This window comes from Papio anubis, chromosome 10 (assembly GCF_008728515.1).
Source record: "Papio anubis isolate 15944 chromosome 10, Panubis1.0, whole genome shotgun sequence".
In the NCBI taxonomy this organism is placed as follows: Eukaryota; Metazoa; Chordata; class Mammalia; order Primates; family Cercopithecidae; genus Papio; species Papio anubis.
This window is the reverse complement of record NC_044985.1, coordinates 20,322,231-20,350,104: the sequence shown is the minus strand read 5'-3', so window position 1 is coordinate 20,350,104 and position 27,874 is coordinate 20,322,231. Positions and strand designations below refer to the sequence as shown.

At 40.9% G+C, this 27,874-nt stretch overlaps 1 protein-coding gene across 1 annotated transcript in view; it reads left to right on the top strand.

Moving 5' to 3' along the window:
* Positions 1 to 501: 501 nt before the first annotated feature.
* MCM6 (minichromosome maintenance complex component 6) overlaps positions 502 to 27,874 on the top strand; it is a 37,107-nt gene continuing 9,734 nt past the window's right edge. The window contains exons 1-13 of the mRNA XM_003909171.5: positions 502 to 726; positions 4,168 to 4,314; positions 6,591 to 6,701; positions 8,112 to 8,361; positions 10,569 to 10,734; positions 11,023 to 11,168; positions 12,119 to 12,269; positions 14,534 to 14,675; positions 17,745 to 17,886; positions 19,181 to 19,288; positions 20,305 to 20,460; positions 24,288 to 24,416; positions 25,623 to 25,784. Coding sequence (XP_003909220.2) covers positions 620 to 726; positions 4,168 to 4,314; positions 6,591 to 6,701; positions 8,112 to 8,361; positions 10,569 to 10,734; positions 11,023 to 11,168; positions 12,119 to 12,269; positions 14,534 to 14,675; positions 17,745 to 17,886; positions 19,181 to 19,288; positions 20,305 to 20,460; positions 24,288 to 24,416; positions 25,623 to 25,784 — 1,917 coding nt within the window. The 5' untranslated portion in view covers positions 502 to 619. The remainder of the gene's footprint in view (positions 727 to 4,167; positions 4,315 to 6,590; positions 6,702 to 8,111; positions 8,362 to 10,568; positions 10,735 to 11,022; positions 11,169 to 12,118; positions 12,270 to 14,533; positions 14,676 to 17,744; positions 17,887 to 19,180; positions 19,289 to 20,304; positions 20,461 to 24,287; positions 24,417 to 25,622; positions 25,785 to 27,874) is intronic.

The window sequence follows — 27,874 nt, the reverse complement described above, 5'->3', positions numbered from 1 at the left end:
ATTACAGGCGTGAGCCACCGCACCCGGCCACTGTCAAATATTTCGCTGATTTTCCTCGGTCAGCACCACCACAATAATTGTGCCACCTTACCAGGCAAGGTTTGGACATCTCTTTGACCCTTTTACAGGGTTTTATACTGTGGTTTCCATTATTTCCTCCAACTAGACAGTAGAAGCGGGAGATGTGAATCTTCCCCTTTTTCCTCTTCCATAGAGTCTTACTCCAATCGTTCAATTAGTATCAGTGGAATGATTTAAAGAACATTTGAAAAACCACTCGGACAAAACCCTCAGATTCGAACTTGTTCCAGTAGCCAAAAATACCCGCGGCCACGGCTACACTGCGCAGGCGCAAAGGCAGATGGGCTTTCTCCAGAGGGGCTTTGCATTTGGCGCGAAATCCCTTTCCGTGGGCGGGGGGCTCTTGGAGAAGCGCCTTTCATTGGTCAGGTTTGGCGCGAAATCTCCGGCTGCTGTGTCACGATTGGTTCCGGCCGTGCCGATCGGAAGAGGGGGCGGGGCGGAAGCGGCGGCGGCGCGCGCAAAGCTGCAGCGTCTGGAAAGAAGCGACTTGTGGCGGTCGACCGTGGCGTAGGCGAATCCTCGGCGCTGGGCAAATATGGACCTCGCAGCGGCAGCGGAGCCGGGCGCCGGCAGCCAGCACCTGGAGGTCCGCGATGAGGTGGCCGAGAAGTGCCAGAAACTGTTCCTGGACTTCTTGGAGGAGTAAGTCGATGAGCGCCCGGGGCCTCGCCCGCCTCCGGAGCCCGCGGTGTCTGGGCCAGGAGGTGCCGTGTGGCCGGCGGGTGTTCCGGAACCTGGGGGTCGCGCGTCCGGGAAGTGTTGCCCCGCCCGCCCCCCAACTTTAGGCTGCGAGCCCAGCGGCCGCGAGGAGCCTAGAACAGGCTGGGTTTTTCTGGACTAAAACCCATATCGAGCCCTAAGACGCTCGTGCGTAGTGCTTTGCTTCTGTCACTTGATGCTCACCACCCCGCGAGCCTGGTATTTGCACAGTCCCCGGTGACCGGCGCGGAAACCTGGGCTCGCTGAGTATAGTAACTGGGCCGCTGGGTGCGGCCGGGTGGAGGGGGAGGCCGAAGTGCCATTGAATCCCGGCGGAGCCCTGCTGGGCCACACAGCCGGTAGCCTGGTGCTGGGGGTGGGCAGGGCCCGGGCCACCCTCGCCGCCTGTGCTGATGAAAGTTTCTGCGTGAACTGTGGTTTGACAGCTGCTGGGGTGCGGAGCCGTGCCCTGTAGAGTAACTACCATTTCCCTTCTTCTGGGTCCCTTGCTCCCCTTTCCCTCTGGCCTTCCTTTCCTTTCTCCACTACCCCTCTTTTTTTCTGTGCCTCTGGGCTCCTGGCCTCATAGCCCCGCCTCCTCCCTGGCTTGCCTTACCTACCCACCGGTTATTTTTCCTAGAGTAGATACACCACGGCCTCCAGGATGAAGGGTCAACAGTTTGGAATGGCTTGTGAAAAAAGCTTATGAAGTTCTTTTTATTGTCGTAAAATATACATCACAAAGTTGACCATTTTAGGCATTTTAAGTGTACAGTCCAGTGACATTAAGTTCGTTCACCTCCATATGCAGCCGTCACCACCCTCCATCTCCAAACTCTTTTTTTTTTTTTTTTTTTGAGACGGAATTATTAGCCCTTGTTGCCCAGGCTGGAGTGCAGTGTCACCATCTCAGCTCACCGCAACCTCCGCCTCCCGAATTCAAGCGATTCTCCTGCCTCAGCCTCAAGAGTAGCTGGGATTCCAGGCATGCGCCACCACGCCCGGCTCATTTTGTATTTTAGTAGAGATGGGATTTCTCCATGTTGATCAGGCTGCTCTTGAACTCCCGACCTCAGGTTATCCGCCCGATTGGGCCTCCCAAAGTGCTGGGATTACAGGCGTGAGCCACTACACCCGGCTCCAAACTTCTTTCATCTTCCAAACTGACACTCTGTGCCCATTAAATACGAACTCTCTTCCGTTACCCTCTTCCTCAACCACCGTCACCCACCACTCTGCTTCCTTTCATTATGAGTTTGACCACTATAGGTACCTCATATAAGTGGAATCATAATAGTATTTGTCGTTTTGTGTTTGGCTTGTGTAGCATAATGTCTACAAGGTTCCTCTGCGAGGTACCATGTGTCAGAATTTCCTTACTTTTTAAGGCTAAATAACATTGCCTCTACAGATTGAGTATCCCTTTTCTGAAATGCTTGGGACCAGAAGAGTTTGGGATCTTGGATTTTTTTTTTCAGATTTGGAGTATTTACATTATACTTAACCAGTTGCATCCCTAATTTGAAATGCTCCAGTGAAAATCATGTCAGCACTCAAAAAGTTTCAGATTATGGACCATTTCATGTTTTACATTTTCAGATGAGGCTGCTCAACCTGCATATGTACTGCATTTTGCTTGTCCATTCAGCGGACGCAGGTTCATTCCACCTTTTGGCTATTGTGAATAATGTTTCCATCTTATGAAATTTTGGTATACTTAAAACCATAATTTAATTTCCATTTTGCTACCTATGGCAATGTTATTGTCTGCCTGATAGTTCCTCCTTCAAAGCCCAGCTAAAAACTCACACCTTTGTGATACCTTGTACACCTTTTTGAGAGGCACTAATCCTTTCTTCCTTAGGCTCCCAGGGTGCCGTTTGTTTTTCATTGTCTCCAGCAGTGTAACACCTTTACCTCTCAAACACTTAGTGTGGAATTCAGATTCCATGCTCAACCCCACCTACCCATCATATCACATTACAAAGGTTCTTCAATAAATGTTTCATTTCAACAAATAATCTAAGTGCCTTGACTTTGCAGCTAGATGATAATGATGAGACAAATAATCTCTATACTTTGTTTAAAGAAGTGCCAACTCCCTGTCACAAAATAAACTTTAATTCACCATTGCTTGTGGAATAAAGTTCAAATTCTTCACCACTCCTCTTTCCTGTTTGTCTTCCAAAACCACCCCAGTCATCATCCACACTTCTCCCCTACCTTCTCTGACTTAATCATATACTTGCAAACATCTGTAGTCAGTCACTCCACCACCTGTTTTTATTCGAAATTTTTAACTCTTTCAGAAGCTGAATTCCAGTACCACCTTTTATATGTATGACTCTTGTAGATGTTCTGTTAGGCAGATTTAGTTTCTATTATCCTAGCACATTTCTCGTTCTCATTAACAGGAACATATTTCGTGTCTGTCTTCGTTGTTTACATATCTAACTCCCTAGACACAGACAAAGTGTTAGTTAACCCTAGGGCAGGAACAACACTGCCATTTTCAGCCTCAGATGCCTCTGTCATAGGGCTTTGCACGTAGTTGTTTAACAAATATTTTAAGTCAGAACATGCTGTATTTGAGTAGTCAGAACATGCTGTATTTGGAGGAGAAATTGATTTTTTCTTAAAGCAAATCTGCATATTATGTTTAAAAGAACAGAAAATAAATTTGTATGATATCCTGCTTGGGCTTTAGAAGCAAAAATACCAACAGCTTTATTTAGTGTGCATGTTTCAATTTTCCTGAAGTCTTGGACAGTGAAACACCTCATTTCCGTGTATTCTTATTTCTATTCTGCTTCTTAAATCCCTGACTAATCTGTCAGCTTGCAAATTACCTACAGAAATGGAATCATTGGGTTCTCGACTGAATTTCTTGATTTAACATTTTCCAATCTTAATTATACATGACAATAGTAAGAGTTAGTAGTTGTTTTGTTGTTTTGTTGTTGTTGTTGTTAGCAGTTAAGCCTCACAGTCCTGGTGGAAGGCAAGGAGGAGCAAGTCACTGATGTCTTAAGTGGATGGCATCAGGCAAAGAGAGCTTGTGCAGAGGAACTCCTCTTTTTAAAACCATGAGATCTTGTGATACTTACTATCAGAGAACAGCAGGGGAAAGACTTGTCCCCATGATTCAATTACCTCCCACCAGGTCCCTCCCACAACATGTGGAAATTCAAGATGAGATTTGGGTGGGGACACAGCCAAACCATATCAGAAGGGACAAGTAACTTGCCCCAAGTTACAGAACTGCCAAACATGGGCCCATCTGAGCCTAGTTGTTGGACTTTAACCAGTATTCTGAATTATCAATCATTCAGGTTCTTTGTACTGCCTGTGTCCTTAATCTAGTTGACTCGCATGTACCTGCAGGTTTCAGAGCAGCGATGGAGAAGTTAAATACCTGCAATTAGCGGAGGAACTGATTCGTCCTGAGAGAAACACATTGGTTGTGAGTTTTGTGGACCTGGAACAATTTAACCAGCAACTTTCTACCACCATTCAAGAGGAGTTCTATAGGTATGGACATATTAATCTTCTTTACTTTGAATAGGGGTTGAAATCTGGGAAGCCAGCTCTTCCTGGACTGTAAGTGTTCACTTGTGTAGCAGAAGGGCAGCAGTTATTTCCCTCTGAGAAGAGGCGCTTTGATACTGCGAGTGGTCATTTTAGTACTGCTCTGAACTTCATGTAGGCCTTTGTAGAGCCGACCTTTTTTTTTTTTTTTTTTTTTTCTGAAACGGAGTCTTGTTCTCTCACGCCCAGGCTGGAGTGCAGTGGCGCGATCTTGCTCACCGTAACCTCTGCCTCCCTGGTTCTAGCAATTCTTCTGCCTCAGCCTCCCTAGTGGCTGGGATTATAGGCGCCCGCCATCACGCCCGGCTAATTTTTTACATTTTTTAGTAGAGATGGGGTGTCACCATGTTGGTCAGGCTGGTCTCGAACTCCTGACCTCAGGTGATCCACCCGCCTTGGCCTCCCAAAGTGCTGGGATTACAGGCGTGAGCCACCGTGCCCAGCCAGAGCTGAACTTTTTTTTCAAATACAAATGTTGAAAATCTTTGCTTTCTGTATAGTTTTCCCAAGAGGAAAACTGTACTTTTGTGTCATTCCACTGATCCTTTTTCCCCACAGGAATAGGTGTTTGTGTGGGTCCTGTTCTTGTACTGGGGATATCTTTATAGCATTGATGTTGTTGTACTTCTTGTTCCCTTAAAGTTTAATTTTGTTTCTGCTTATAAAAGTAGTAGGTATATATTGTAGAAAATAGAGAAAAGTAAGGATAATTAAATTGCTTATACACTTGTAATCTACCACCGTCATTAGCAGGTCTGCTACAAGAGTTCCAGGAGCCTTCTAAGTCTACAAGTACAGAGTTTTGTAAGGATCTTCTGTCACATTTTGATGTCTTTCTGTGTGTACTGTGTATGAAACTACTCAAATTCACATAAAATTTCTTAAAATCATACTAATAGCTCCAATTGTGGTTTTTTGGTAGAAATACTATGGTTAGACATTATATTTAATATAAGGCTTTTATTGTATTTTGAATTGTTATACACAGCAAGAAACATCTTTGCACACAAGACTTTGTATTAGGATTAAATGAATGTGACAATCAGAAATAGAGTCAAGTTAAAATAAATTGTGGACAGTTGTGAAAGATAAATGAAAACTCAGGGATAAGGAGGTACAATCTTGTTCATTTCTTGGTAGATTGGGAGATGGAGGATTTGTCTGTGTTTCTAGTCATAGCTGATGATCAAGATTAACTGGAGGGGTAAGTAAGCAACAGGGTTTATTGTGAAAGCATGCAGCAGAAGTTATTGCACTGACAAATGAGGGAGAGGTAGAAAATCAAGCCTGCTGGTAGAAGCAGCTGTGCCATGCCTCATGCACAAACCAGGCAGCAGTTCTCTTTCCCGAGAGTAGCACCTTTTTTAGAGGACTTTCAGACCCCACTTTTTAAACAAAGTAAGCTGTAGTAGCTATTAGAAACTTATATAAAAAGGACATGCATACTTCACTCTCACCAGTCAAATGGAGCATTTTTGCCAATTTGTTCTCACATTAGTACACAAATACTTCTCCTGTCCTCGTCCATTTCTTATCAAACCAGCCAGATATGGTGGCTCACAGCTGTAATCCCAACACTTTGGGAGGCTGAGGTGGACAGATCACTTGAGCCCAGGAGTTTGAGACCAGCCTGGACAACATGGTGAAATCCCATTTCTACGGAAAAAACCCACAAAAATTAGCTGGGCATGGTGGTGCATGCCTGTAGTGCCAGCTACTCAGCAGGCTGAGATGAGAGGATCACCTGAGCCTAGGGAGACTGAGGCTGCAGTGAGCTGTGATCGTGCCACTGCACTTCAGTCTGGGTGACAGAGTGAGACCCTGTCTCAGAATGAAACCAAATAAATAGACTGACTTGACACCTGATTTACTAAGTCATAAACAGCCCACAGAAAATTCACAGTTTTGAGCATATTGACAAGATGATTGTTCAGCTAGTCGTGTTGGACAGAGGAATGGCTAACAGTGTGGGTGCTATATGATTATTTAAAGATAATCAGATATGGTGTGACATTTTGTATTTAGTGTTTCAGTGGGATAGGAGAGAATTGAAAGAGGGTCCTAAACCCAGACTAGATAATAGAAGTGTCATGCACAGTTAAGTTCTGAGGCTTAGTTGTAACCGATGAAATTCCTTAATCTCGACTGTTGGTAGATATGTAAAGGGAAGGAGGACTTGGTAAACCTCTAAGGTATCAGTTGACTTTTTTGTTTTTCAGAGTTTACCCTTACCTGTGTCGGGCCTTGAAAACATTCGTCAAAGACCGTAAAGAGATCCCTCTTGCCAAGGATTTTTATGTTGCATTCCAAGACCTGCCTACCAGACACAAGTAAGAAACCCTTCTCTGGAAAAAAATGAATTCACCAGATGGTATAGGTACCACTTAGCTGACAGTCAGAAAATTTGAGAGGTTGCCTTGATCTGTTATTAGCTCACTATTTAACATTATACAAATCACTTTTACCTCCCCGAGCCTCAGTTTCCTTATCTGTGAAGCCTTTTGGCTTAGGTTTTCTACCTAAATCATGCAAAAAGTAGGTTTGTTGCTGTAAAAATTACTTTTTCATAATTGGTAATCACAATAATTATAAAACGAGTACTTACAACATTGATGCTGTTATACCAGGAGGAAAAAATAGTGGTTTGTATTCAGATTTTGTAGAAGGTTGACTTTTATAGGAGTTATACCCAGTTATCCAGAAAGTTTAGTTTTAGAGTGATATATTTTCCTGTGGAGATGGGATTAGATGTAAATGAAGTGAAGCAAAGTCTTAGGATTACCACATTTTAGGGTGCCTTTTAGGGAAATCTGGGAGAAAATTGATCAAGGGAGAAAATATGAAATTCTAGAAATTCCTGAATCTCTGGAAATTTTTGTCAGTTTAAATACATAATTTTCAAACACCCCTTTGGTAGTTATTTTAAGAATAAATTTACTGGATAAAATTGAAGTGATATTTTGGGCAGTTAAACTACTGAAATTACTTTATAAAATTACCGTTATTTCACATAAAATGGGTTTGTAAAGGAAGTGTTTCTGAACTTTCAGTACAAAATTTTTTCTCATGATAGGATTATTGTGTAACATCTTTTTTTTAAGAAATTGCAGGTAAGCAAAAAAGTATTTGCATATAAAACAAAAACAGGATCATTCTGGGTTTTGTTTTTTTTTTTTCTTTTTCTCCCCCGAGACAGAGCCTTGCTCTATCACCTGGGCCGGAGTGCAGTGGCGCAATCTTGGCTCACTACAACTTCCACCTCCCGGGTTCAAGCAGTTCTCCTGCCTCAGCGCCTCCAAGTAGCTGGGATTACAGGTGCTCGCCACCGTGCCCAGCTAGTTTTTGTATTTTTAGTAGAGATAGGGTTTCACCATGTTGGCCAGGATGGTCTCGATCTCTTGACCTCGTGATCTGCCCGCCTCAGTCTACCAAAGTGCTGGGATTACAGGTGTGAGCCACCGCGCCCGGCCCGTTCTGTTTTGTAATTTTAATTTTCTTTTTTTTGGCATCCTTTAATTTATATTTATTCATTTATATATATTGTTCTGGATGCATATACATCATATAATTTAGGAATGGGCACACTGACTAAATTATTCTTACAGGAGAGTCCAAAGAATACCTTGTCTCTTAAATTTTTTTTTTAAACATAAATTATCTTTGAATGCCGTCTCACTAAAATGGAAAGATTCTTAGTTAGGAGATGAATGTTTACTAATGGGACATTTGTCTTTAAACAGGATTCGAGAGCTCACCTCATCCAGAATTGGTTTGCTCACTCGCATCAGTGGGCAGGTGGTGCGGACTCACCCAGTTCACCCAGAGCTTGTGAGCGGAACTTTTCTGTGCTTGGACTGTCAGACAGTGATCAGGGATGTAGAACAGCAGTTCAAATACACACAGCCAAACATCTGCCGAAATCCAGTTTGTGCCAACAGGAGGAGATTCTTGCTGGATACAAATAAATCAAGATTTGTTGATTTTCAAAAGGTATTAAACATCTGTGTAGATCAGAGTCCGTCAATGATAATAATTCACTTCTAGACCCTTGCAATAACTTCTATTTAGATCATGTTCAATTCAATTTTTATATAAGTTAAGCATCATCAAAATGACTACAAATTTCAGCCCAAAACTCTTCATGTAAATTGTAATTGTTAATATATACATCTGTTTTAACTTTTAATAACTTGGAAGTTCCTTAAGACTGACAAAATATATTTGTCATATGGTAACTAGGTGGTGGTGGTTATTATAAACTGGAGTTAAGAACACTTTGAAGAGGCCGGGCGCGGTGGCTCAAGCCTGTAATCCCAGCACTTTGGGAGGCCGAGACGGGCGGATCACGAGGTCAGGAGATCGAGACTATCCTGGCTAACGCGGTGAAACCCCATCTCTACTAAAAAATACAAAAAACTAGCCGGGCGAAGTGGCGGGCGCCTGTGGTCCCAGCTACTCGGGAGGCTGAGGCAGGAGAATGGCGTAAACCCGGGAGGCGGAGCTTGCAGTGAGCTGAGATCCGGCCACTGCACTCCAGCCTGGGCGACAGAGCCAGACTCAGTCTCAAAAAAAAAAAAAAAAGAAAACTTTGAAGAAATAGCAACTTATTAGTGTAAGATTTCCATTTGGTGCATAGGAAGGAAAGCGTGAATAAAACAGGCTAGCTTGGAAGCAATGAGGATTATCATGATTGAAGTAAAGGAGCCAAGTTGGAGATCATCTGAGAGATGATGTGATGTGAGACCTGGAGGTACTTGGATCCCTAAATCTTAGGCTGAGAAGTTTGAGCCTATCTTAATAAGCAGTGGGAATATACTGGGAAGGTAGTTTATGTGTGTGTGTTTTTTTGTTTGTTTGTTTTGTTTTGTTTTTTTTGAGACAAAGTCGCACTCTGTCACCCAGGCTGGAGTGCAGTGGCGTGATCTCCACTCACTGCAAGCTCTGCCTCCCAGGTTCAGGCCATTCTCCTGCCTCAGCCTCTCCAGTAGTTGGGACTACAGACGCCCGCCGCCACACCCGGCTGATTTTTTTATATTTTTAGTAGAGAGGGGGTTTCACCATGTTAACCCAGGATGGTCTCGATCTCCTGGCTTCGTGATCTGCCCGCCTCGGCCTCCCAAAGTGCTGGGATTACAGGCGTGAGCCACCGTGCCTGTGTGTGTGGGTTTTTTTTGTTTTTTTTTTTGTTTTTTTTTTAAGGAAACTGAGTAAGTCCGTGATGGGTTTAACAGAGGGTAATAGGCAATTTCAGTTACCTGGGCAAGAAGTGATGGATGGCAGAATGAAGGGGACTCTCAAATTTCAGCAGGTCTTAATTTTTTGGGACATACAAAAAGGAAAGAAAAGTTGAAACCGCTTAAGTATGGAATAATTATCAGATGAATTTAATATTGCTTATATTGCTCTGATAATCATTCTCCTTATTTAGCTTTCTTACATTAACCTGGTAGCTTATAAGATGCACATATTCTGCCAACAGCTTTGGGTAGTAGATACCTTATCTTATAAAGTATGAGTCAGATTGGGTCTTAGTTTCGGGGAAGAAAACAATTGTATAAAGGACACTTGACAATCAAGACATTTGAAGACGGACTAGATAATAGAAGATGTGTAATTTTATGAAATTAAATATTGTTTAATTATCTTGGTTGTGTTAATGGTATTGTAACAGAGGATTGTCTTTATTCTTAGAGATGAATGCTAAAATATTTAGGTGTGAAGTTTCTTGATGTTTACAACTTTGTTCAAATATATAGTAAAAAAGAAAAAACATGTATCTGTAAATAATGTTAGCAGTTGTGTTGAAGTGGAGGGTATTAAAAGGTATATTTGAAATTTTCCATAAAATTATCTTAAAGCTTAGGAGAAGATGGAACATATAACGTATTTAGAGTCATTTTGAACAAAGAGAAAAAAAAACTTTTTAAATGAGAGTAAAAGAAGTTTGTTTTTTTTTTCCTCTGCTGCTTGAATCAGCATGAAGTTTTTAAATAGATGTAATCTTTTGCCAAATTGAACTATTTGACTAAAAGGAGTTTTAGAGTAGATAATTTTTAGGATGAATGTTGATAACATGTGAAAAGTCTGCTAATGGGTCAGATAGTTTAGAATATGTCAGTATTTGTGGTATTTAATTTAGATTGTATGGCATCTGAAAGGGATCGCTTCTCATTCTTGGCTGTTTGTCTTTATTACAGGTTCGTATTCAAGAGACCCAAGCTGAGCTTCCTCGAGGGAGTATCCCCCGCAGTTTAGAAGTTATTTTGAGGGCTGAAGCTGTGGAATCAGCTCAAGCTGGTGACAAGTGTGACTTTACAGGGACACTGATTGTTGTGCCTGACGTCTCCAAGCTTAGCACACCAGGTCAGTAATCTGTGGCTCAAATTTAACAAATTCTCAGTTACCTAAACTGCAGAGTATCTAACTTCCCACATCTACATTGTCTTCTTTTTGGCTGCCAATCAGAAGCTGAGCAAGGAACTGTGATGAGAATAAAAAGAAACTGGTTTTGCCACAAATGGTGCTATTCTGAAAGTATTCAAGGCTTAAGTGAAGTCTTTGGATTTATAGCTTTCACTTATTTGAGCAATTTTAAAGCTATTCAGCACCTTTAATATTTAAGTTGTGAAACAGCCTATCATTCTGTTTCAGGAGCACGTGCAGAAACTAATTCCCGTGTCAGTGGTGTTGATGGATATGAGACAGAAGGCATTCGAGGACTCCGGGCCCTTGGTGTTAGGGACCTTTCTTACAGGCTGGTCTTTCTTGCCTGCTGTGTTGCGCCAACCAACCCAAGGGTAAGTCATTTTGGGGTTTTTGTTTGTTTTTGAAACAGTCTCTCTGTCACCCAGGCTAGAGTGCAGTGGCAAAGTCATGGCTCACTGTAGCCTCCACTTCCTGGGCTCAAGTGATCCTACCATCTCAACCCCCTGAGTAGCCGGGATTATAGGTATGAATCACCGCACCCAGCTAATTAAAAAATTTTTTTTAGAGATGAGGTCTTGCTCTGTTGGCCAGGCAGGCCAACAGTGAGTCTTAGTAGAGTGACAGCTTAAGAAACACCTACCCTGAGGCTGCCACAAAGTGATAGGATTCTGAAACATCTGGGTTATCTCATCAATGTTAAGAGCAGGGGATGGGGTTAAGATTTGATGAGTTTTAAAACCAAATCTTTTGACATGTCTTTCTGATCTTGAAAAAAACAGTCTTATTTGATGTCTTACATAAGAGCTAAATGCTTTTAAGAACAGTGGTACAAATTATCCATGCTGTTTTTTGTTTTAAGTTTCACACCTCTGTTAAGCTTTTGGAGGAAATATAAATAAAAAGATTTAGTAATCTGGGAAGTAAATTTCTGAGAATGATGAACCCCTGGCAGTATTGTTCAGTTAACTCATAAATGGGAGTTTGGAAAATAGTTCAGTATTGGAAAAAGGAGGTGAACATAATCTCTTATTTTATTTGCATCTTTATATCAGTGATTAACATTCTGCTATGGTTTATCTCTTGAGCATTCAGGTAGCTTTTTTTCTATTTAATTCACTGGAGAAATGACACACCCTTAAGTGTCTTTGTTAACTGAGGGCTTACTAGTCTGGGGAGTTGTTTTTGGTTTTTTGTTGTTGTTGTTAAACCTTTACAGTCAATAAATTGTGAGGTTGACTTCCCATGCAATGAAGTTTCTTCTCCTTTATGCTCTTTTGACTGCTTCTATACTAATAATTCTTCCTTTGTTCTCTACCCTTAGTTTGGGGGAAAAGAGCTCAGAGATGAGGAACAGACAGCCGAGAGCATTAAGAACCAAATGACTGTGAAAGAATGGGAGAAAGTGTTTGAGATGAGTCAAGATAAAAATCTATACCACAATCTTTGTACCAGCCTGTTCCCTACTATACATGGTAAGAATTCCATCCATTTATACCATAAACTTGAAATCAAAATAATGATTATAAACAGCCACAAGTGATTTCTTAAAGCACATAAATCAGACCATGAAAGTTTTTAGTGGGTCTAAAAGAGGTCATTTACAAAAGGACAGGTACATGATTTCACTTATATGAGGTACCTGTAATGTGCAAATTCATAGAGATGAGGTAGGATAGAGATTATCAGTGACTTGGAGAATGGGAGAAATTAGTTATTTAATGGATAAAGTTGCTATTTGGGATGATGACAAAGTTCTGGAAAGGGATAGTGGTGACAGTTATACAACATAATGTACTTAGTGCCACTGAACTATAGATTGAAAAATGGTTAAAATGATAGGTTTTATTATGTATTTTTATCTTTTTTTTTTTTTTTAAGGAAAAAAAGTTATTTCGTCATCTTATTTCCTGGCCTTATGACGAAATGCACTTAAAGTTTCCATATGCTAGACTAGTCTCCTGGCCTTGTTATTGTTGTTGTGTGTATGTGCACACGTGTGTGTATGTGTGTGTGTTTTAGAGAGACAGTTTTGCTATGTTGTCTAGGCTGAAGCACTCCCTGGGCTAAAGCAATCTTCCTACCTCCAGCCTCCCCGGTAGCTGGGATTACAGGTGTAGGTCACCACACTTGGCTCTTGTTTGTCTTTTTATTTACCAAGATGGAATGTTTATGATTGGTTACTTGTTCTGTCTATACCTTTGGCAGTTTCACATTTTCCTGACTCTTGGTTGCTAGCTGTGTTTTGAAGGCTATAACTAACATTTTGTGCCTGATGCTTTATCTTTGAACTCTTCCATCCTTGTCTTCTATACTCAATTGGGATTGTGGTAGGAACTCATTAACTTTTTTTTAATCTTTTTTAAATTTTATTTATTTGGTTTTTTTTGTTTTTTTGGTTTTTTTTTGAGACAGAGTCTCGCTCTGTCGCCCAGGCTGGAGTGTAGTGGCGTGATCTCGGCTCACTGCAACCTCTGCCTCCCAGGTTCAAGCGATTCTCCTGCCTCAGCCTCACGAGTAGCTGGGATTGCAGGCATGCCCCACAACGCCCGGCTAATTTTTGTATTTTTAGTAGAGGTGGGGTTTCGCCATGTTGGCCAGGCTGGTCTCGAACTCCCTCCTGACCTCAAGTGATCCATCCACCTTGGCCTCCCAAAGTGCTGGGATTATAGGCATGAGCCACTGCATCCGGCCCTTTTTTTCTATCTAAATATAAGTCAAAGAAGTTTTGTTTGTGGAATGGGTTTTTTGTTTTCTACCTCTTTTCTTTTGTTTTGTTTTGTTTTGTAGGGTCTCACTGTCGCCCAGGCTGGAGTGCAGTGACAGCGAACACAGCCTACTACAGCCTCAACCTCCTGGGCTTAAATGGTTCTCCACCATAGCCCCCAAATTAGCTGGGACTACAGGTGCCTGCCACCGTGCCCAGCTAATTAAAAAAAAAAAATTTTTAGAGATGGGATTTCACCACGTTGCCTGGGCTGGTCTCAAACCTCTGGGCTCAAGCAATCCTCCCGCCTTGGCCTTCCAAAGTGCTCGAATTACAGGCATAAGCCACCACACCCAGCCTAATTTTCTACTTCAAGGAATGCCTTGTGTAAATTTGCATAGCACTTTGTCGATGGAGTTCACAGAGTAGATAATTCCACAGAAAAATGTTTAATAGCACAGTGTGCTATTAAGAAAATTGTTTTTCCTTCTTACTGGATTTATGAACTAAGCAGCTGTAAATTGCATTCAGCATCTTATTTAATCCACATGAATTCAGTTAACATATATTTATTCAGTACTGGTCACTGTAGGTGATAGAAAAGTGTTATGAACCATTTCCTCAAACTCTTGACAGAACTATAAGAACTGGCATTAAAAAGGACTAGCAAATGTGGTAGGCTCTGGTGGACATAGTTCATTTATCAGGAGAGATCGTTGAGGGCTAAGGCATTGGGTAAGGTTTTGTGTAGGAGGTAGGACTCATGGACAAGTAAAGGCTCTGGCTTTTAGGATAGTGAGCACTGGCACAGTGACATCTGTGGTGTAGGAGAAGACATTAGAACAGTGGTTTAGGTGACTAAGTCCACAGAGCAAGAACCAAGATCAGAAGCCAGGTATTATTACTCCAGTTTTATGCTTTGCTTTAGCTGACTCTACCTTTTGGTTGGTAAACATGCCTTTACTGTTTCCTCTGAAAGTGTTTAACTTCATGTTGAAAAATTAGTTTTTCATCTATAGCTTTTCATTTCAGGCAATGATGAAGTAAAACGGGGTGTCCTGCTGATGCTCTTTGGTGGCGTTCCAAAGACAACAGGAGAAGGGACCTCTCTTCGAGGGGACATAAATGTTTGCATTGTTGGTGACCCAAGTACAGCTAAGAGCCAATTTCTCAAGTAAGCATTTGCCTGATATAGTATAGCAGGAAAAAGTGTACATAGTTCCCAGGCTGGCTGTGCTACCAAGAATACAGTCACCATGGCCTTACTAGGAGTGTAAATTATGACTATGTTAAATATATAATTCTCATAAAGATATGGCAACATTTTACAATTTTTTAGAATAGGGAAAAATTGCCTGCAATACCAATCTCACATTGAACTCTTTAGTCTTTGTATAATATCTTTGTACAAAAGTGTTTGAATATGTGAATTATGTATTTTCATTATTGTAAATCATATTATACATACTTGTAATTTTAATTTTCCCTAAACATTTTTTCCATGTTTCTTTTTGCATGGAAAAATCTCGTGAGTTTCTCATTTTCACAGATGTCTTCTTTTGTTGGTATATTATAACTTACAAAATCATTTCCTTAGCCCTGTTAAATTTAACAGGATAGTTTATTATAATAATTATTGATATAGATGCAGTGAACATCATAATGTTATGTACATTTTTTGTTTGTTTCCTCTGGGTATATTGCTAGATACAGGATTGTTGAGACTAAGAATACAAACATTTGTTAGGTTTTAAAATAGGATGTACTTTCTAAAGGGAATGCTATGAGATATTTTATGTTAACTTTGTCAGTGGGAACACTATTTTTGACTATTTTTAGAAGCTGTAATAAATACTTGGTTACTTTCAAACTTTTAAGAAACTTAGGGCCCAAAATAAAAGCAACCAGTTTCTGAGCACCTGCCATGTTCTCGGTGCTGTGTATGTGTTATGTCTTACTCTGGCAGCACCCAGACAGGCATGTGTATTATTCCCTTTTTTTTTCTTTTTCTTTTTCTTTTTTTTTTTTTTTGAGACGGAGTCTCATTTGCCGCCCAGGCTGGAGGCAGGGCGCCATCTCAGCTCACTGCAAGCTCCACCTCCTGGGTTCACGCCCCATTCTCCTGCCTCCTGGCCTCCCGAGTAGTTAGACTACAGGCGCCTGGCCACCTCAGCCTCTCGCTAGTTTTTTGTATTTTTTAGAGACAGGGTTTCACTGTGTTAGCTAGGATGTGGCCCCTCATCTCCTGACTCCTAATGATCCGCCTGCCTTCGCCTCCCAAAGTGCTGGGATTACAGGCTTGAGCCACCGCGCCCGGCCACCTTTTTTTCAGGGAGACACAACCTCTCCAAGCCTACAAGAAATTTGCCCACTCTCTTGTAGGTGAAAGGTGACACTGAGCCATGAATATTAAAATTCAGATACAGTTGCCGTTGCCTGCAAAACGTGTGTACTTCGTGCTACATCAAACTGCCTTTTCTTTATTTGTTTTGGAAATTTGTAACATAGTACCATTTTAGAATATTGAACGTTTTTAGTTGGTTTGAAGTATTATGAGTAAATATTTCTTTTGAACATATCACGAACTGAGTTTTAGATTTTAAGATAGTAGTCCTGTGTTACAAAGGATGTTTTTTTTCTTGTCATTCTCTCTCCCCCCGCCGCCCAAAAAAAAAGATGTACTACAGTGTTGCCTCTGGTAACAGTATCATGTGGTATGTGACAGTCTTAGTGAATTCCGTAGCATTTTTTATGTATAAAATCTGTGTATAATGATAGTTGGAGTATCCAATCTGGCTGCCTTTTTTTCTTGCCTAATTGCCCTTGATTAGAGCCATCAGTATAACGTTGAATAGAAGTGGCAAGAGCAGACATCCGTGTCTTGTTCCTGATCATAGGGGCAAAACATTCAGCCTTTCACCTTTGAGTTTGATGTTATCTGTGGTTTTCATAGATGCCCTTTATTAGACTTAGGAAAATCTTCTCTATTCCTAGTTTGTTTGGTTTTTATAATGAAAGGTGTTGGATTTTGTCAGATACTTTTTCTACATCTGTTTTGGTGGTCATGTAGTTTTATTAATTTAGCATATTGATTGATTTTCAGATGTTAAACCAATCTTGCATTTCTGGAATAAGCCCCACATCTAGTTTTGTTTTATTTTTAATTGCAAGACCTTCTGATAGTTGATTGTTGCTATTTATTACTATTAAAGGCTTTTAAAATTGATGTTTTAGCCAGGCGTGGTGGCTCACACCTGTAATACCAGCACTTTGGGAGGCTGAAATGGGTGGATCACGAGGTCAGGAGATCAAGACCATCCTGGCTAACACAGTGAAACCCCATCTCTACTAAAAATACAAAAAAATTAGCCAGGTGTGGTGGCGGGTGCCTGTAGCCCCAGCTACTTGGGAGGCTGAGGCAGGAGAATGACATGAACCTGCGAGGCGGAGCTTGAAGTAAGCCAAGATTGCGCCACTGCACTCCAGCCTAGGGGACAGAGCAAGACTCCGTCTAAATAAATAAATAAATACAATTTAAAAATAAATAAATAAAATTGATGTTTTAGGCTAGAGTGGTAGCTCACGTCTATAATCCCAGCACTTCGGGAGGCCGAAGTAGGCGGATCACCTGAGGTCGGGAGTTCGAGACCAGCCTGGCCAACATGGTGAAACCCCATCTCTACTAAAAATACAAAAATTAGCCAGGCGTAGTGGCGCACACCTGTAATCCCAGCAACTCGGGAGGCTGAGGCAGGAGAATCGCTTGAACCCAGGTAGCAAGGTTGCAGTGAGCTGAGATCGTACCACTGCACTCCAGCCTGGGCGACAGAGCAAGACTCTGTCTCAATTTTTTAAAAAAATTGATATTTTTATCAGGTATTAACTCTGAAAATACAAAAATTAGCCAGGCGTGATGGCGCATGCCTATAATCCCAGCTACTTGGGAGGCTGAGGCATGAGAATCACTTGAATCTGGGAGGTGGAGGTTGCAGTTAGCTGAGATCGTGACACTGCACTCGTTTGGTGACAGAGCAAGACTCTGTCTCAAAAAAAAAAAAAAAAGAAGAAAAGCCGAAGGAGATGAGCCTTCCCATTTAGTCTGTGCATGTGTCTTTATGAATTGCTTAAGCTTAATGCCACTCTCAGATGTTCTTTCAGCGATTTAAACTCTTCCGCTGGTTTTCCTGGGAAGGGTGCTGTATAGTGACGTATTAATGAGTCTTTGTATGATAACCTTGAACAGGCACGTGGAGGAGTTCAGCCCCAGAGCTGTCTACACCAGTGGCAAAGCGTCCAGTGCTGCTGGCTTAACAGCAGCTGTTGTGAGAGATGAAGAATCTCATGAGTTTGTCATTGAGGCTGGAGCTTTGATGTTGGCTGATAATGTAAGAACATTTTACACTCTTCAGTATAAAGAAGTCAGAATACACCTACCCTATCAGTAAAGGCCTATAAGTTACTGTTAAAAAGATGTCCTTAAAAATAGCATTCTCAGCTGGGTGCGGTGGCTCACACCTATAGTCCCAGTACTTTGGGAGGCCGAGGTGGGTGGATCACCTGAGGTCAGGAGTTTGAGACCAGCCTGGCCAACATGACGAAACCCCATGTTCTCTACTAAAAATACAAAAATTAGCCGGGCATGGTGGCGGGTGCCTGTGGTCCCAGTTACTCAAGAGGCTGAGGTGGGAGGATCACTGAGCCCGGGAGGTAGAGGCTTCAGTGAGCCGAGATTGCGCCACTGTACTCCAGCCTGGGCGACAAAGCGAGACTGTCTCAAAAAACACAAAACAGAAAACCCCAACATTCTTTAGTAAATAATTCATAGTTTTCTTCATCTAGAATTTGAAATTGTGATAATTGATCAGCATGTCCTGAGCATGTGTGTTTGCTGTGACTAGTTTAGATCAGTAGATGTGTACAAGTTGTAGGTATAAAATCAATCCTGGAGTTGACACAAGGTTTTGATGTTGAGTGAAAGTACAATAAGTGTATATTTTTAGTTATGCTCTTAGTTTTAAGTCAATTGTATGATTCTTTGTAGCTTTAGGATCTGTTGAATTATCTTCCTTAGAAAAGGGAGTTAAGAATCTTCACTTACCTATCTTCTACTAGTTTGGAGAATAGAAGAGTCCCTGCGGTAGCAGACTTAGTGAGTTTACTTGTAATTTTCCATCTGAAAGACTGTTGTTGTTTTTTTGAGATGAAGTCTTGCTCTGTCGCCCAGGCTGGAGTGCAGTGGTGCAATCTTGGCTTACTGCAACCTCTGTCTCATGGGTTCAAGCAATTCACCTGCCTCAGCCTCCTGAGTAGCTGGGATTACAGGTGTACGCCACCATACCTGGCTAATTTTTGTATTTTCAGTAAAAACAGGGTTTCCCCGTGTTGGCCAGGCTGGTCTCGAACTCCTGACCTCATGATCCGCCCACCTCAGCCTTCCAAAGTGCTGGGATTACAGGCGTGAGCCACCACACCTGGCCATTGTGGTTTTTTTAAGAGACAGGGTCTCACTCTGTCACCCAACTTGGAGTACAGTGGCAATCATAGCTCACCGTAACCTCAAATGCCTGGCCTTAATTAAGCATTCGTCCTGCCTCGGCCTCCCAAAGTGCTGGGATTATAGGTGTGAGCCATGCATCCAGCTTGAAAGACAGCTTCTTAGGCTTGTTTGTTTGGTTACAGGGTGTGTGTTGTATTGATGAATTTGATAAGATGGACGTGCGGGATCAAGTTGCTATTCATGAAGCTATGGAACAGCAGACCATATCCATCACTAAAGCAGGAGTGAAGGTATGTGTATCTACTTCTGTTCTACTGCATTGTCCATAGCCTTGTTGATTAATGTAGTACTAGAGAAGTTCACCTGGATAAAATTCATTACTTCAACTTGTAATGCTGTTCATTAAAATGGAAAATACAGCCCTGAGAATTATTTATTCAAACTATAAATGTTGTTTAGAGTACTGTGTAAATGTATTGCTGTGATAGTAGAGGAAAATGTCCATGAACAAAGCTTCATTTTCTTTGACGAAGCATGCTCCAATTATAACAAAAATAACCAGAGATCAACAGATGGATTATATATATGTATATAATTATTTATATTAACAGATAATTTAAATGAAAATAAGTATGATAGTATAACCAATACTAGGGAGAATCTAAACTTTAAAAGCCACAGATTCAAGTAGATTTTAAGCAGTACACAATTGTAAATTGAAAAGACAACTCTTTCCCTGCAACTCCCAGCAACAGTAGATGCTTACTAGTATCTAATGGATAAAAAGGAATTTCAGGAGGAAGAAAAATAGGGATCTATTGAGTTTGTGCCCCTTTTAGGAATATTTTGTACATAAATAAGCATAATACCAACAGTTTCATTCCTGCTGGTTTAACTTCATAATTTTATTTTGGCAATCTTTTGCCAGAACATAATAGATCAACTTTGGTTTTTTTATTACTTTCCCATATTCAATTGTATATACCACAGCTTGGTTCTTTAGACTTCTGTTGAGTGACATTTAGTTCGTTTTCAGTGTTTTGTATTACAAACAAAGTTGTAGTAAGCATCCTTGAACACAGCATCCTCTTATATTTGGCTATAAGAGAAAGTTCTAACAAATTGATGTCTTCAACAGTGTGCACATCACACCACCAAAATCACATAGGAGTTCCTGTTTATGTGAAAAAGGATATCATTATTTTGGTTTACGTTTAGTTAATTATGGGTGAGATTGAACATTTTGTTACATATTTATTGGCTGATGTCTATTTAAACCTGTTAAGATTCTTTCTTTTGTGGTCAGGCTACTCTGAACGCCCGGACGTCCATTTTGGCAGCAGCAAACCCAATCAGTGGACACTATGACAGATCAAAATCATTGAAACAGAATATAAATTTGTCAGCTCCCATCATGTCCCGATTCGATCTCTTCTTTATCCTTGTGGATGAATGTAATGAGGTAACCCCATGAGCTTCCTTTTTTATTTCCAGTTTGAGTAATCGAGTGAGACAAGGCTGGAAGATATACTGCTCCACAGCTGGTGCATGTGTGTGCCCCAGCCTTTGATTTCCCTCAGGGTGGCACAGGATCGGGCAAAGGGTTTAGTAAGCAACTCAAAATAAAGTCATTTGAATTGTCGCTTCCACTTAATTGTGTTAATATTAAGTTTTCAGGTTTTGTTACTATTTCTCAAAAGGAAACAAGTTACAGTTAACTTCCAACCACACTTTTTTTTTTTTTTTTTTTTAAACAGCCTCTCACTGGAGACTGGGCTGGAGTGCAGTGGCACAGTCTTGGCCTACTGCAACCTCCACCTCCCAGGTTCAAGTGATTCTTGAGTCACAGCCTCCCAAGTAGCTGGGATTACAGGCATGTAACACCACGCCTGGCTAATTTTTATATTTTTAGTACAGACAGGGTCTCACCATGTTGGTCAGGCTGGTCTTGAACTCCTGGCCTCCAGTGATCCACACCTACCTCAGCCTCCCAAAGTGTTGGGATTATAGGTGTGAGCCACTGTGCTGGGCCCCAACCAAACTCTTAAGATTTTTATATGATTTTTTGTTTTGTTGATTGAGCTTTTATTTTATTTTTCAGTCACCTTGAAAATAACTGGGATGCCAAAGAAATTTCTTCTTTTTTGTTAAATCATGAGTCATTTATCTTCGTATTTTTTCCTATCAAGTTGCTGAATGTATTTTACCTTCTTTTCTTACCTTTAAGATTGAGTGAAAAAATGTAGATTTACTTGCATTCTGATATGTTAGTTTAATTATTAGAGTTATTTGTACTTAAATATTTAACAATGCACCTCAGATACCCACAGAACTATAAAATGACAGTTTGTAGGAACTAATATTTTAGGCCGTACTTTTTAAATCACTGAGCAAGGAGGTTCTACATTTTATTGGGTACAATGCACAACTCTTTATTACAGTGGAACTTTAAATATTATCTAAATAAACACAACCTTCCATTTTGTGTTTGGAGGGCTTGGATTTTTATTTATTTGTTTTTTAAAGACGAAGTCTTACTCTGTCACCCAGGCAGTGCCACAACCCTAGCTCATTGCAACCGCAATCTCCTGGGTTCCAGTGATCCTCCTGTCTCGGCCTCCCAAGTAGCTGAGACTACAGGTGTGTACTACCACGCCTGATTAATTTTTTCATCTTTTTGTAGCAACAGCAGCAAGTTCAAGACCCGTGTTGGTCTTGAACTCTTGGCCTCAAACTACCTTACCACCTCAGCCTCCTGAGTAGCCAAGATTATAGGCCTGCAGCATCACACCTGGTTTGGTTTGGTTTGGTTCAGTTTTTTTCCCTTCACAATACAGAGACATATTTAATCACCAGATAATTGAGTTGTCTGATTTTCATACATGATTCATTAAAGTAGCTTTAGTAGCAGATCAAGTTATAAACCTTTAAAACATTCGAGATTTTTTAAAAACTGTTTTGTTTAGTTTTGTTTTGTTTTGGGACAGAGTCTTGCTCTGTTGCCCAGGCTGGAGTGCAGTGGCACGATCTTGGCTCACTGCAACCTCCGTCTCCTGGGTTTGAGTGATTCTTCTGCCTCAGCCTCCCAGGTAGCTGGGATTACAGGCATGTGCCACCACGCCCGGCTAATTTTGTGTATTTTTACTAGAGACGGGTTTTCACCATGTTGGCCAGGCTGGTCTCGAACGCCCACCTCAGTCTCCCAAAGTGTTGGGATTACAGGCGTGAGCCACCACGCCCGGCTTGTTTTGTTTTTGAGACAGTCCTACTCTTTCCTGCAGTGGTGCAATCGCGGCTCACTGCAACCTCAACCTCCTGGGCTAACGCAGTCCTCCCACCTCAGCCTCCCGAGTAGCTGGGACTACACGTGTGCACCATTGTGCCCGGCTAACTTTTGAATTTTTTGTAGAAACAGGATTTTGCCATGTTGCCCAGGCTGACCTCTAACTCCTGAGCTCAACCAGTCCACCCACCTCAGCTTCTCAAAGTGTTGGGATTATAGGCACGTGCCACTGTACCTGGCCAAAAAGCCTTTTTTCTTTTTCTTTTTCTTTTCTTTTCTTTCTTCCTTTCTTTTCTTTTCTTTTTTCTTTTCTTTGTTTTCTTTTCTTTTCCTTCCTTTCTTTCTTTCTCTCTCTCTCTCTTTCTTTCTTTTCTTTTCTTTTCTTTCTTTTTTTTGAGATGGAGCCTCACTCTGTTAACCAGTCTGGAGTGCAGTGTTGCAGTCTCAGTCCACTACAACCTCCGCCTCTCAGGTTCAAGTAATTCTCCTGCCTCAGCCTCCTGAGTAGCTGGGATCACAGGTGTGCACCACCATGCCCAGCTAATTTGTGTATTTTTAGTAGAGACGGGGTTTCACTATGTTGGCCAGGCTGGTCTCGAACTCCTGACCTCAGGTGATCCCCCTGCCTCGGCCTCCCAAAGTACTGAGATTACAGGCGTGAGCCACTGCACCCAGCCTGTTTTATTTTAGTTATTTATTTTGAGACAGGGTCTGGCTCTGTTGTCCAGGCCAGAGTGCAGTGGCGTGATCTCAGTTCACTGCAACCTCTGCCTCCTGGGCTCAAGCCATCCTCCCACCTAAGCCTCCTGAGCAGCTACAGGTGCAGGCCACCATGCCCAGCTAAGTTTTGTATTTTTTGTAGAGACAGAGTTTTGCCGTGTTGCCCAGTCTGGTCTTGAACTCCTGAGCTCAAGCTGTCCACCAACCTTGGCCTCTCAAAGTACTAGGATTACAGGCATGAGCCACTGTATTCCGCCCAAACCACTTTGTAATTAGAAATAATTTCAAACTTACAGAAAAGTTGCAAGAAATGGAATAGTGCATAGAACACCCATATACCCTTTACCTGATTCACATATTAACATTACCCTGTTTGCTTTATTACTTACTGTCTCTATATATCTGCACACTTTTTCCCTGAACCATTTCAGACCAAGTTGCATATTTTGGGGTCTTTTTTTTTTTTTCCCCCCATATTCTGGGATGAATAGCTTCAAAATTTAGTGGCTAAGAGCAGTCTCTGAAGCTAGACTATTCATATACTGGCTCCACTACTTAACTGTGACCTTGGATAAATTAACCTTCTAGGCCTCAATTTGCCCATGTATAAAATGGGGATAATATCATTTACCTAATAAGGTTTTTGTGAGGATTGCATAAGTTAATTCTTCTAAGACCTGCTTAAGACAACAGTGTTCATACACTGAGGGCCCTATAAATGTTAGTTCTGCTATTTTTGTTGTTTTGTTTTTGAGACAATGCTTGCTCTGTTGCCCAGGACGGAGTGCAGTGGTTCAATCATGGCTTCACTGCACCTTCAACCTCCTGGGCTCAAGTGATCCTCCTGCCTCAGCCACCTGAGTAGCTGGGATTACACATGTGCACTACCATGCCCAGCTAATTTTTTTGTTTTTTATTTTTTGTAGAGACAGGGAGGGTCTCACGTTGTTTCCCAGACTGGTCTCAAACTCTTGGCCTCAAGCTCTCCTCTCACATCAGTCTCCCAAGGTGTTGGGATTACAAGTGTGAGCCACTGCGCTTTACCCTACTGTTTTTAAAGGCATTCCTTCAGGTATAGTTTTAGAGTGGGGCAATGGTATACATTTAAAAGTTTGATTTTAAATCCAACTGTTCCCAAACTTTCATCAGAAACTTGGTACCCATTAATACTTCTGTAAGTGGCATCTTAGAGCTTGTTTTTGGCTATAAATCATTTCTTATTGCCTGGGATAGTCTGGAGAAGATAGTGCTGTGACTATCAAAGTAATTTTCTTGTTTTGAATTAGGTTACAGATTATGCCATTGCCAGGCGCATAGTAGATTTGCATTCAAGAATTGAGGAATCAATTGATCGAGTCTATTCCCTCGATGATATCAGAAGATACCTTCTCTTTGCAAGACAGTTTAAACCCAAGGTAACCTACCCTTTTGTACTGGGATAAGGTATAATGGGTATATTGAAGTGGAATTTAAATAAGTGTATTATATGGAAATTAACTGAACCTGTCATCTACTTTAGTTCCTAAATTTTACAACTTTTTTTTTTTTCCTGGAACAGCAATTTGTTTTTTCAGAGAGGGCTGAGAAAGGGAACTTTAAAAAAAATTCTGAATAATTCCATTACTCGTTTGGTGGTAATAAGATTTTTATGGCGGAAGAGTTTTGGATAGCTGGATAATCTAGAACATTCTTTTATTTCAAACATTACTAAGAACCTTAAAATTGTTTATGTGCCTAAATCAATAGTTGAATTTTTCTTTGAAGGAAACATTGGATTCCTCTAGGCCATTATGATAAATACAAATTACTGACAGTGATTGATGTATTGTATTGGACTGACTCCATCCTGGACCCAGGATTCTTACCTGGACATAAACCCCCAAATGCTTGGCATTTTCCCAAAATAGGGTATGAAAAGGAAAAAAAAATTTCATTCTGGTTGAGATTTTTACACTGTTGGCCAGCTTGACTTCTGGAAGGTGTTACTAGGTATTGATCATTTATCATCTTGACTTGATTATTCATGTGGTTGGCTGTCACTGTCCCAGAAGAAATTTAATCATTTAAGGGTTATGGGTGATTCTTGTTTAAAAAAGAGCATCTGTTCTCCATGACTGCATACTGATATACTGATCCCTGTGTAACCTTGGCATGCTTCCTTAATATGCTGAATTCTTTGCTCTGAAAAGCTGAGTATCCTTTAGATATAAAGTTTATTGAAACAGCTTTTTTTTCCTCCAAAGACAGCATGAGTTAATTAATTGAGCCTCAAATACTGAGCATTAATTTGTTTAATGAGCATTGACATCCTGAGGTGTAAAAGACATTACGTCTTGTTCCATTGCTTCAGCTTGTTAAGCAGCTTTTAGAAATGGTCATTTGCTTAAATACTAAGCTTTTTTTTTATGTTCATAAAATTAGTAACATGGAATTCACAAACCTGCTTATTATTAGTCTCTTTTGAAAGACATTACAATAGTAATTTATTGTCACTGGCTTCTCCAAGTTTCAACCCTCTCAGTTCCCTAAATGTTTCCACCTGAAAGGCTCTTAAACTCACGTTTACCGTAGCTCTCATCAAATAGAAATGTTTCTCTAACTTGAATGATGATCTGAAACAGATTTCCAAAGAGTCAGAGGACTTCATTGTGGAACAATATAAACATCTCCGCCAGAGAGATGGTTCTGGAGTGACCAAGTCTTCGTGGAGGATTACAGTGCGACAGCTTGAGAGCATGATTCGTCTCTCTGAAGCTATGGCTCGGATGCACTGCTGTGATGAGGTATCAGAGTCACTTTGATATGATGAGAGCAGAGATAAACACATTTGTTGCCTTGTAGGCATGTTTTTAATCTTTGGTATGGGACGTACTAGAATTTGCTGCAAATATATTTTTTTGTAACTGTCGAGTGCTCACAGGACCATGGAATTCTTCCCTTTAAAAAGCTTGTTAAGCATTTGAGTGTAGTTGTTAGACGGAGATGATCACGTCATAGGTTATAGAGTGCATAAAGACATAAGTTACCATTTAATACCTTTCATTCAGGAAAAATGTACTTAGACCCCACAAGGTACTAGTAGGCCTCTGCGCTGGCAATACAGATAAGATAATGTAGCCCCTGGCCTCAGAGGAACTCTCCTCCTTAGGTTGCATTTGTATAATGTTTGATTTTTAGATTGTTCTTTGAGCCCTGTGTTCCACGAGGATAGGTCAGTGGGTATTAATGGGGTAAAAGGGGAGTAGTACGAAAGGGCAATCAAGCGTCCCATCTTCGCTTCAACCAAAGCAGCCCTGCTTTTTCCGAGTTTTATTAATAGGTTTGGTGTAAGGTTTTCTTTGAAAAGGGGGTTTGGCTTTTTTTTTTTTACAGTATGATGAGTTTTTTCACATACATCTTTATGAATACGCAGCTCAAGATCCAAAACATTTCCATAATTTCAGAAAGTTCCCCCTGCCTCTTTTCAGTCTTAGCCCTCTTCCCCTGAAGTAACCACTGTTCTGACTTCAATCACTACTTTTTTTTTTTTTTTTTTTTTTTGAGGCGGAGTCTTCACTCTGTCCCCCAGGCTGGAGTGCAGTGGCACCATCTCGGCTCACTGCAAGCTCCGCCTCCCGGGTTCGCGCCATTCTCCTGCCTCAGCCTCCCAAGTAGCTGGGACTACAGGCGCCCGCCACCGCGCCCGGCTAATTTTTTGTATTTTAGTAGAGACGGGGTTTCACCTTGTTAGCCAGGATGGTCTCGATCTCCTGACCTCGTGATCCGCCCGCCTCGGCCTCCCAAAGTGCAGGGATTACAGGCGTGAGCCACCGCGCCCGGCCTCAATCACTACTTTTATCCCACAGGTTAATTTTTTGACATTTTTCCCCTAAATTTTCAAATTCTTTGATATGGTACTTTACTGTTGACGAAGTACTTTCACACTAAGTTATTTAATATTTTTGATTCACCTAATATTTAGGGAACACCTGTAGGGGACAAAAAATGAATGAGAGCCCCTGCCTTCCATTGCTCCTAATCTGGTGGAAAGGAGACATGTATTTAGTTAAGCATGTAAAAAATGAGAGAGAGTGGGTGATCAAATAATCTATATACCAAATCCCCATGACACAGTTTACCTATGTAACAAACCTGTGTGTGTACCCCCGAACCTAAAATAAAGGTTGGAAAGAAAAAAAAAAAACCAATGAGAGGGAGAATATAATAGAGCATCACAAGCAGAGTACTGAGATGAATTACTTTAGGAGGAAGAGGACTCAGGGAGGGGCCGACATTTAAACCCAGTTACTGAAGGGTGTGCAGAATTTGGGTAGGCCAGATACCCTGGGACAAGGTCCTTCTAAAACCATGCTAACATTTGTACTTTTTTTTTCATTGTGATAGATCCTGAAATGAGTTTCATGAAACTGATATGTGTCTTAGGGCAGTCTCTAATTTATTTTTATTTTGTTCTTTTTTTAAAATTAGTCTTTAAATAGCAAATTCACATGATATTAAAATATATGCACATAAATTATACACACAAACATATTTTCTGAATGAAATTTAGTATCTTTGCATATATTTAAGAGCTATTTCTGTCTCTTTATATGTTCATAATCTTTATCCATTAAAAAAACTATTTTGTTAGAAAGGCCTTTCTCTAAGATTATAAAAAAATCTCCCATTATTTTCCTAGCTAGTTTTCTAGTTGTTCCATCACCATTTATTGAACAATCCATCTTTTTAACACTGGTTCGGCATGCCTTAATTATATATTCTTGTGTGTGTTAGGATTTTCTTTTGGACTTTCTATTCTGTTTCATTGAGTCTTATCAGCTCCTCTTACATTGGTACCATGATGTTTTAATCTATGGGACTTTGTAGTTTAAAT